This window comes from Ursus maritimus, unplaced genomic scaffold (assembly GCF_017311325.1).
Source record: "Ursus maritimus isolate PB19 unplaced genomic scaffold, ASM1731132v1 scaffold_2, whole genome shotgun sequence".
In the NCBI taxonomy this organism is placed as follows: Eukaryota; Metazoa; Chordata; class Mammalia; order Carnivora; family Ursidae; genus Ursus; species Ursus maritimus.
In genome coordinates, this window is record NW_024424452.1 from 6210300 (window position 1) to 6221455 (window position 11156).

Below are 11156 nucleotides of genomic sequence, written 5' to 3' on the forward strand. Positions count from 1 at the left end.
TCTGCTGTTGAGCTCATCTAGTAAAGTTTAATTTCCATTATTATATTTTTTAGTTCTAAAATTTCCATTCGGTTCTTCACCTCTTCTTTTTCTTTGCTGAGACTTCACTGACCCTAGGCTATCATCTGAATTGATGTCTTCTAAAATGTGAACACATGGCAGAGTAGCAGAGTGGGGTAGTCAGCCTCCAAGGTGGCTCCCAAGGTGATCCCTGTCTCCTGTCTCCACACTCTTGTGTAGACCCTCCCATATTCTACCAGGGTTAGTCTGTGTAACTAAGAGCATATGGTGAACATGAGAGTATATCAACTTCTGAGACTAGGTTATAAAGGACTGTGGCTTCTGTCTTGAGCACTCTTTCTTTCCTATGTACACACTCTCAGATCACTTGCTCTGGGAGAAGCTAGCTGTCCTATGGGCAGGAGATTCAGGTCATCTATGGAGAGGCCTGTGTGATGGAGAACTGAAGTCCCCAGCCAACAGCCATGGACAAACTGAAACCTACTACCTACCACATAAGTGAATTTTGAAGCACATCCTCCCCCCAGTTAAGCCTTCAGATAAAAATGCAGCTCTAGCAGAAGCTTGAAGGCAATCTCATGAGACTTTGAGCCAGACGGCCAAGCTGTCTCCAGATCCTTGACCCGCAAAAAATGTGTGCATGAATAGGGGTTTTTTGTAAGCCGTTAAGTTTTAGGGAAATTCGTTATAAAGCAGATAATACACCAGGGTTTGTACCTGAGTCTCTGCTCTACAACTTACTAAAAGATGCAGGACATATTGAGTAACTTTGTGAGCTCCACTTTCTTTCATTGGAGACTGATGACCATTTTTGCCACACTTGACTTTTCAAGGTTATGAGTTGCACATAAGAAAATATATGAAAACATTATACAACCAGTAATTTACCAAACCCAACCTCCCTATTTTGCAGATAAAAACTGAAAGCCCAAAGGAATGAAAAGCATTGACAGATGAGGCATTAAAGAACAGGGAAATTATAGGACTTGTCCAGGCTTCAAGTATTTAGAAAAAGAGCCGGGACCAGAACCCACAGCCCACAACTCCATGTCTGGTTATTTTTGCTACTATGCCTAAAATATCATGTACTATTATCATTAAACATGGTCCCTCTATGTTTCAGGCAAACAGGCAGCAGGTAAATTATGGATTGTAGTGTAGATAGGAGAATTGCATTTCTTCTATGGTTCATGACAAACTTGGGTAAATGCAAGAGAGTCCGTTGTTCCAATTCAGCTTTTACATCATAAAGCTGTCACAGGGCCAATTACTTCTTCCTTCTTTCTATTGCTCTGCTAGTCATCCCAACACACTGAGTCCAAGCACATGGGCACCCAGCCACCAGAAGGTGACTAACACCACCTCTTTGTACCTAAGCCATGTACGATAGGCAGATAGCTCCTTTAAAAAAAAAAAAAAAAAAAAAAACTTGCTAGACAAGTTGGTATCAGTATCCCTAAACTACAAATGCTCCTTTGTTATGCAATTTTAGTAAAAATAGTTGACTGGGAGGGGAGAAAAAAGGCTAATAGTATTTTGAGCCAACAAGGTCAGACCATTTGGGCAATGACTAACCTCAACAGGGTTTCGAACCTTTTTCATTAAAAACTTTTTTTCTCAAGGTACTTTTGTAAATCACCTCACCTTCTGCCTTCCCCTCAACTTCAGTCTTCTGCTAGCGGGGAAAAGGTGGCATTTTAGAATGTTGAAAAAGAATCAGATCTCAATCAGATTAAAAAAAAAAAAAAGGCCTATGTGGACTCAAACTGGAAGGGAAAACACAAACATAAAAACAGTTGTGTTGATGGGACAGCTGGCTGGCTCAGTCTGTAGGGCATGCAACTCTTGATCTTGGGGTCATGAGTTCAAACTCCACATTGGGCACTGAGATTACTTAAAAATAATCAATCCAGAATAGTTGTGTTGGCATGCTGGGATTATTTTTTTCCATTCTTAGTTTTGTTTTTAATTTGAAAAAACATTTATATATAACATAATAACTATTATATATACCATATAGCAGTATATACAATTTGTTACATATATTACTTGTGTTTTTAACTTAAAGTTCAAACTTTATACAGTGTCTATCTTGACAGAATGGGATTTAATAGATCTTTTGGATTTAAATAACTAGTTACAGTTTAGTTTTTCACCCCATGTGTAGCAGTTAAGATTCTTTAGTTGCAAGCAACAGAAACTAATTCTGGCTACTTAAACAAAAAGAGAATCTGTTGTAAGAGCATGGGAGAACAGCGGCACCAGGGTGGCTCAGTCAGTTGAGTGACCAGCTCTAGATTTTCGCTCACATTGTGATCTCAGGGTTGTGGATTGAGCCCTACATCAGGCTCTGCACTCAGCAGAGTCTGTTTGTCCCTCTCCCCCTGCTCCTCCTGCTGTGCCCTCTCTCACTCTCTCTCGCTCTCTAATAAGTAAATGGATAAATAGAATATTTAAAAAAAAAATAAGGAGTATGGGAGAGCAGACGGGACCAAAGGGAAGCCTTGGAGAAGCAGAAGGCAGGTAACCATTGAGAATGTCCACTCCACTGAGCGTAAGGTCCTGCCGCTGGAGTAAATGAACGCTTGCCAACTATTTGTTTCTTCTGTGCTCAATCCCTGGGTCTAAGATTCAAAGTCCTTGTAGAGTGGGATTCTGCTTGGTCAGAGATGTACCAAGCTAGGATGTCTTAAGCTGATGAATGAAAGAGGTAGTTGAAAAGGAGTCTCCTGGGTCCTCTTCATTTCCATGTGGGAGAGCAAAACATGGAGGATCCCCTCCCACCAACACAGCTCTCAGCAGCAAGCATAGTCACCCCAAACGTTGACGAGGATACTTTCTGGAAGATCTTATCTCCACTAAATCATAGATTTGTTCTCACCACTCAACAAGATGTTTGTGAGAACACAAATGGTCTCCCAGCAGTATTTTAGATGGACTCCCACACAGCTTTCCTCCTCACTTGTCAAGGACCAGTGAAGACCTGCTTTGGGCATGACATTTTGGGGTGATGCTTCAGAGCCACGATAGAACCTGACCCATCTCTACACTTAAATAATACAAATCAAGTCCAATCCTCCTTAAAGCATATTCCGCATCCATCACAACACTGCCTAGTATCGTGTTCCTAGGTCCTTCCCATCCTACTCTCACTCTCCTTTCGACCACCGTCCACATAGCTTTCCCTGAAGAATGTTCTGTATTAACAGACATTCCATGACAATGAAAAGGAAAGGGGAAAGCAATATAAGAATTGCTGGGTAAACCAAGTCTGCAAGTCGAAATTTGTCTAGATAGCTCTAGACCATTCTATCCAGTTTTCAGGGCCTTCCTTTGAGATTCTTAAAGGTAACCACTAAACCACACATTCTTAGGAGATGAATTCCACATGACTTTAAGACATAAGCAGTTTAACGGCATTTTTGATAGATGGAGGTGAATGTGTCAAAAATTTTATTAACATTTGGTTAAAAACCTTTACACCTGGGCCATGCCAAGACATAGAAGGTTCTTAAAGAAGTTACCCATTAGGGTTTGCTCCTTGGTTTAGGAACCGTGGGGCCTTGGTATTTTTTTGTTACGCGGTTTAAGAATTCATGATCTTGGTCCAGGGCTGGTAATATTGTGCCACTTTCTTCTCCCTTTAGGGAAGAAGAGACGCTATTATACCTGCAGCCTCTCAGCATATTATTGCTACACAGTTGACTCCTTAACATCTTCTGTGGATTAGCAATTTGCTCTAAATTGGCCTCGAGTCTCCCTCAGAGGAGAGGAGCACTGAAATATTTCTCAGGCTGGATCTTAAATGCAGTTTATGTGTGTGGTAAAACCGACCTATCATAAAATTTGCCATCTTTAACCGTTTGCTCAGTGGCATTAAGTATGTTCACATTGCTGTCCAGCTATCTGCAGAACCATCCATCTGCAGAACGTTGTCATTTCAAACTGTAACTCTGTACCCATTAAACACTAACTCCCTATTTCCTTCTCTCCCCTGGCTCCTGGCCCCTATCATTCTACTGTATGCCTATCTCTGAGTTTGACTCTTCTAGGTCCCTGATGTAAGTGAAAGCACACAGTATTTGTGTTCTCGTGTCTGGCTTATTTTTAAGTGCAGTTTTGATACACAGAACAGTGCCCTCGTGGTGAGTAAGGACATAGCGTATGTAGCTGTTACTTCCAAATCGGAAATCTTTGGCCTGGAGCCCTGGATGAGTCCTAGAGATCTGAACCACCTTACAAGGTGTTCATAGGAGCCTTAATCCAGAACATGCGGATTGGTGTTCTGGGTCCTCTCTGCTCTGAGAGCAGCCTCTTGGTCCCAAACCAGGATTGGCTATCTTCAGTTAGCAACACATCACCAACCTGGTCATATTTATTGTATGGTTCTGGATTTTGCTGATTCAAGTTTGATGCCTAACAGACTGTCACTCACTCTATAAACCCCCAGCCTCCTAGCCTCTTAAGAACTTTGAGTTCACCTTCTTCGTATGAAAAATGTCTAATGAAAATGCAACTCAAAACCACAATGAGACACCACTTCACACCCATTAGGATGGCTATGATCAAAAACCAAACAAAAAACAGAAAAAAAAAAAAAACCCAGACAAGTATTGGCAAGGGTGTTGAAAAATGGGAACCCTCATGCATTGCTGGTGAGAACGCAAAATGGTGCATTCACTATGGAACACAGTATAGTGGTTCCTCAAAAATTAAAAATAGAATGACCATATGACCCAAAAAATCCACTTCTGTATATACACCCAAAAGAACTGAAAGCAGGAATTTGAACAGATATTTGGACTCCCATTTTCATAGCAACATTATTCACAATAGTCAAAAGAACAGCCCAAGTGAATATCTATGATGAATGGATAAACAAAATGTCATCTATCCACACAATGGAATACTACCCAACCTAAAATATAAAGGAAATTCTGCAGCACCTGCTGCAACATGGATGAACCTTGGGAGCACTATGCTGAGTAAAACGAACTCGTCACAAAAGAACAAATACTGCAGGATTCTACTTAGAGTAGCCAAATTCACAGAGATGAGAAGTTAAATGGTGGTTGCCAGGGGGTGGGCGAGAGGGGAGCAAGGACAGGGAGTTAATGTTTAATGGGGACAGAACTTCATTTTGCAAAGATGGGAAAGTTCTAGAGAGGATGCTGGTGATGGCTACAGAGCAATGTGAAGGTACTCAAGGACCCTGAACTGTACACTCAAAAATGGTGAAAAGGGTAAACTGCTGTGTTGCACGTTACAATAAAAAATGGCTTAAAGGAGTGTCTACTGCTGTCTGATCATTATTCCCTGCTCCCGCAGAGAAGTCAGAAGCCCTGTGTACAGTTTAACCCAAACCCCATCTTCTGGGAAGAGACGAAATGTGTTAAGTAGCAAAGTGTCTTTCAAAAGCTAGGCCTGCCTTAGTTGTTTTTGTTTCTCAGTTAAAAAAAAAAATCACTTCAGCATCATATCCCCTCCCTTCCTCCATCCGTCCATCTGTCTGTCCCCATCAAAAGAAGTAAGCAGGGGAAGAAAAAAAAAACCACAAAAACAAAATTCTAAATCAGAGGCAACAGGACAAGCTTTTATGGGACTGGGATGGTTTCCAGGAGCCAGGAAGCCGCCACTCAAAGGCAGCCCATTCAACATGGATGGGGGAGAAACCCAGAGCTAAGTCGTGAGAGCAGCTCACCTGTCTGGTCACCCATCCCACGGGAGCAGCACAGGCACCTGCCCAGTGATCACCTGGTAAGGTGGCATGCCAGGACACGTGGGCACTCCTTTCCACTCTGAAGTCACTTACCTCAGAAAAATGTTTCTCAATAATGTTCAAAGCCGTCAGGGCGACCTGAGGGTTCTCATGAAGTTGCAAAGCCTCAATTTTATCAATGCCACCCATTTCTTCGATCAGAAGACACAGGTTTTCCTTCTCTGATAGCTTTTCTGCCGCCTGTGGGCATACAAGAAAAAGCGAGACTCTGGGCCAAAGCCCTTTGGAGGTGGGGCTTCACCACTGGGGAGTCAGACCAAAGGTTCCTGGGTTCCAGAATGGCAGCCACAGTTTTACTTTTCCCTAATTAAGACAGCAGGATCAGGGACAGCTGGGTGGCTCAGTCAGCGAAGCGTTCAACTCTGGATTTTAGCTCTGCTCATGATGTCAGGGTTGTGAGATCAAGCCCTGTGCTGGGCTCCATGCTGGGCGTGGAGCCTGCTCAAGACTCTCTTTCTCCCTCTCCTTCTCACCGCCTCTTCTCTGTCTCCCTCTCTTTAAAAAAAATTCAGGATCTTGCTCCCCTTTCAGATATTTATAATATATATATTTAAGTTTATATTAATTGCACAAAATATAATTTTTGCGAAGTATGCTGCCCTCCATAAATACATTGCTACTACTATTTCATACGTATCTCCCTTCTAATTAATAGAAATTGTTTAAAATACGGTTTGAAAGAATGTTCAAGTAATGCTATTTAAATGCAGGTGTTCTGGGCCTACCCTTGCTGGAAAGCCTTGAGAGGTCAAGCTAAAGGGACCCTTAGTAACACCACGGCAAATAACCAAGTCCCTGGAAACAAGTAATATGAGTGGATTTAATCCAATGTGGATCGTTGGACTCATCACATAGGGCTATTCCTTCACTCGAACATTTGTACATATTCTGTGGGTGAGGCCTACAAAACTGGGGATCAAGATGTGCTTTGGAAAAGGCCTTTTCATAACTCACGTTCTTGGGGCAGGACGGGTGAATAATTGCTGCGGTACAGAAAGCAGAATATAGTAAATGATCGGGGGTTTCAGTTATAGAAGATGCACATAAAAGGCCTGGAAAGTAACCATGTTCTTGATGAGCGGTGCTCTGCCAGGGTCAACCATAGGATAATCACAGCATTCCCACAACGAGGGGCAAGGACAAAGATTTGAAGGAATACGTGTTGCATATTAGGTGAAGAGGGAGTAATTCAGCTAAACAGCCTATTTGGAGGAAGTGAAGAAAAATAAAGAAAAGGCTGTGGTGTCCACTCCTGAAGGGCTCTGCTCTCTATTTCACCTTTTCTAAAGATTAACTGGCTCGGTCAGTTAAGGGTCCAACTCTGGATTTTGGCACCTCCTGTGGTTCAAATTAAACATGATTTGGGCTCCGCTGTCTACCTGATAAGAGTTTGCACTGTGTGTCTAAACCCTGACGCACTCTAGTCCTATCCCGCATGTCCAAAGTGAGGGTTTTTTTTTGGGGGGGGGTTGTTTTTGTTTTGTTTTGATATTTTGGCTTTGAGCAAAGAAACTGAGGCAGGACCAATGTGCTAGGTCAGCTTCAGAAAGCTGGGGCATGTGGGATGACCAAGGGCAGTCAGAGCTCTGGAGAAGGATTCTGGATGTTGACACCACAGCAAATGGCCCCCAAATCACTTCAAAGAACTTCAACTACACTCCGCTGCCCATTTGAGGCTCTCTCCTACCTCGTCCTCCTAACCTGCTATTCCAGTGCCTCTCTCTAGTCTATCAGATGTGGTTTTCACAGACTCTCCCAAGGAAAAAAATCCCAAATGTTTAGTTCAAATGAAACAGATGACGTTAAATTTCTACAGCCCACAAGTGTGCTTTCACAAATGTGTTATGACGTTATGTCCAACTTTGTCTACAGGTGGCCAAGTCTCTATTCTTCATCTATGTGATTTGCTCAGCCTTAGTGTCTAATTGGGTGCTGTTTCAGATCTGTTCTTGACTCGGGTCAGTTCTTGCCAAGACAGTTACATGAAAAGGATGCTTAAAGTGAGCTTTTAAAAGGAGTCCCCTGGTGTTACTTTGAAATTTTTCAAACAGCTTGGTCGCATATAAAAGGACCTTAACCAGATGAATATAGCCAGCCTTCAAGATGGCCTCAGATGATCCCTACCTCCTGGTATCAAACACCCTTATATAGTTTCCTCCTGTGTTAAGTGGAGTTGATCTGTATAAGCAATTGGATGTTGTTGAAATGACTTCCAAGGCTAGGTCATAAAAGCCAACGGGGCTTCCACCTTGCTTTCCTAGATCACTTGTTCCAGAAGAAGACAGTTGCCATGATGTGAAGACACACAAATGGTCCTATGAAGAGGTCCATGTAGTGAGAATAACTTTCCAGGCATGTGAGTGAGCCATCTTGAAAGCTGATCCTCCAGCCTCCATCAAGCCTTCAGATGAGACTGCAGCCCCAGGTGACACCTTGAACCTCATGAGACCCTGAGCCAGAACCATCCAGCTAAGCTGCCCCCAGATTCCTAACCCCAGAAACTAGGTGACATAATAAATATTTGTTGTAGACCAGCAGGGAGTAATCAATTATGCACCAATATAGAACTGACACAAATGGTTTATGGACATTGGCTTTCTTTCAGAAATAAGACTTTTCTAGATCTCTAACCAAGTCTTCGTAGTCAGTTTCAAGATCTATTCCTGTTAACTTCTTGCTGTGCTTTTGAGTGTATCCTATGTTTTAGCCTTCCAAGAGAGCCAGCCATGTGGTTCACGGACTGCTTTACCCTGCTTTGAAGCTTTGATTGGTTTCTCCATCTCACTCGGAGTAAGCTGAAGTTCTCCCACACCTTATGTGATCTGGATACTCTGAGCCTGACTACCACCTTCTATCCATTCACTCCCACTCATCCTTGAGTGCTCTTCCCCAGATATCCACAAGACTCACTCCTCTCAGGGCTCTGCGTAAATGTTCTTCCTGAGACAAGTTTCTTCTAATGACTGCATACAAGGGATTGCCATTCTTTCCCCACTCTGAGCCATCAGTGACGGCTTGGCAGATAAACTCTCAACTGTTGTGTCTGTTTCTCTCACCATTAATACATAAGCTCAATCAGAGCTTATGTTCTGTTGTATCCTGAGTATCTGAAACAATGCTGGGCATACAGTCACTCATTTGAAGAATGAAGATGGACCTTCTTTGAAAGTCCTCTTATTTTTGTTACCCATAGGATATGTGGCCAGGAGGAGGGGTGAAGGAGTGGTAAGAGAATCCACATGTGATTCTCTTAATCTCTCTTTAAGAACCAAATTAAGTGCCTTAAATTTGGAGATTGCTATTTAAAAACCAACCTGCTTAGAACAGCTCACCTGGAGGATAAAAGAGAGAACGTCAAGGATGATGATAACGATTTTGGTGTCTTGGATAGTAAGCAGATTCACCAGTGGCTCCAGGACTCCAGAGTGGACAAGCTGGATCAACTGGTCTATGGTGCCTCCAGTTGCGAAGTTAGCCACAGTCCAAACAGCCTCTTTCTGGACTTTAAATTCTCCCTGCGGAAAGAGAACATTTACATTCTTTCTAGATCCTGGGGAACTTAAATACATCAATGCTAACTTCGTTCAATACCTAGGTAGGCCAATGACAGCCAAGACCATACGTGCGATTTACAGAGAACACCTCGGCAACCAGTCTCTAGCTCATGAGCAGACAGCATCTTTGAGAAGCCCAGAAGCAGGCAGGCAGACTGCCATGGGGCCTTATCTAAGCTGAAGTAGACTCATTTCCTTAGGTCAGGTTATGGGGAAGAAACAGGCATTATGCTTGGAATTTTAGGTTCTAGTGACCTCGGTCAACATTTCTGGTCTTTCTGTTGCAGGAAAACTGTGGACAAAAGCTCCATAGCTACAAAGCCCACCACACAGAAGTGATCTCAGACACTGAGCCGGCCTGGAGGTGACAGAGGAAGGCCACTGAAACGTCACTCAATGTATCCCTTGCATTTATAAAAAACACATTGCCCAGAGATATGGGAGCAATTAATCATAGAACCTTCTATCCCCAGGCAGAAGGAGTTATTCCCGTTTTATGGCTGGGGAAAAACCTGTGACTTTAGCTTAAAAAAACAAAAACAAAAACATATCAATAACCGAAACAACATATGGCTCTGGGGGCGCCTGGGTGGCACAGCTGTTAAGTGTCTGCCTTCGGTTCAGGGCGTGATCCCAGCGTTATGGGATCGAGCCCCACATCAGGCTCCTCTGCTATGAGCCTGCTTCTTCCTCTCCCACTCCCCCTGCTTGTGTTCCTTCTCTCGCTGGCTGTCTCTATCTCTGTTGAATAAATAAATAAAATCTTTAAAAAAAACAAAAAAACAAAACATATGGCTCCGAGCCAGGTGTAGTTCAAAAGGCAGTTTGAAATAAGATTTCTCCTTGATTCATGACTGGATGTTCTGATTAGAATATGTACGGACTCACAGATGCACACAGGATAGGAAGTATCTGAAGGACTGGGTTGAACCCTTGGTTTGGGGGGCGCACCTGGGAACCCACCATCCAGCCTGAGGGGAGGCACACCACCAGCAGCTTCTCTCTCCCATCCTACTCCACTTGCCTCCCCGCCCCCGAGTAAGACTGTGTCTTACTCTAGGCTTGTGTCACATGCAGATGATTTAAACAGAGCTCATCCATTCCAAGTGACAAAAAGAAATGCTGACAGATAGTAGTTGTCCCAGGGAAGGGAAGTGGGAATCAGGAGGAAGAAGGAAGCTTTATTGTATTTCTACTTTTTTTTTTTTAAGATTTTATTTATTTATTTGACAGAGATAGAGACAGGCAGCGAGAGAGGGAACACAAGCAGGGGGAGTGGGAGAGGAAGAAGCAGGCTCATAGTGGAGGAGCCTGATGTGGGGCTCGATCCCAGAACGCCGGGATCACGCCCTGAGCCGAAGGCAGCCGCTTAACCGCTGTGCCACCCTGGCGCCCCTGTATTTCTACTTTTATATCCGGATTTTCAGTGTATATTACCACTCTAATCAATGTGATTTTTACACTGAAAAGGCCACTTCCTTCTGTGTATATAGTATCACCATAACCTGATATGTTCTTCCTCCTAAAACAAAACCTCCCCCCCTCCCTTGGCAAGTAGAGTGGATCGCACATTCTTTTAACACTAAAGATAAGCCAATATTTACCAGCTCAAGATTTTTTCTGAATATTTGAGCTGCGGGGATCATCTTTTCATTGAACAATGCCTGTTTAGTCTCCAAATCTTCAATGGGCTGTCCCAAATGGGATGCCTCTTCCTTTTTCCAGGGCGAGTTAGGAAACTAAGGTTTCATAGCTCTGTTGTGATCTCAATTAATTTGCTTCTTAGCCGGGATCTGAATTCC

The 11156-nt window shown here is 43.2% G+C and overlaps 1 protein-coding gene across 1 annotated transcript in view; it reads right to left on the minus strand.

Annotated features, from left to right (window-relative positions):
• Positions 1 to 3457: 3457 nt before the first annotated feature.
• The window catches only part of KPNA7 (karyopherin subunit alpha 7), a 24960-nt gene continuing 17261 nt past the window's right edge, over positions 3458 to 11156 (minus strand). The window contains exons 8-11 of the mRNA XM_008698493.2: positions 9610 to 9667; positions 9133 to 9315; positions 5834 to 5980; positions 3458 to 3662 (exon numbers count right to left, since the gene is read on the minus strand). Of these exons, the coding sequence (XP_008696715.1) occupies positions 3549 to 3662; positions 5834 to 5980; positions 9133 to 9315; positions 9610 to 9667 (502 nt within the window). The 3' untranslated portion in view covers positions 3458 to 3548. The remainder of the gene's footprint in view (positions 3663 to 5833; positions 5981 to 9132; positions 9316 to 9609; positions 9668 to 11156) is intronic.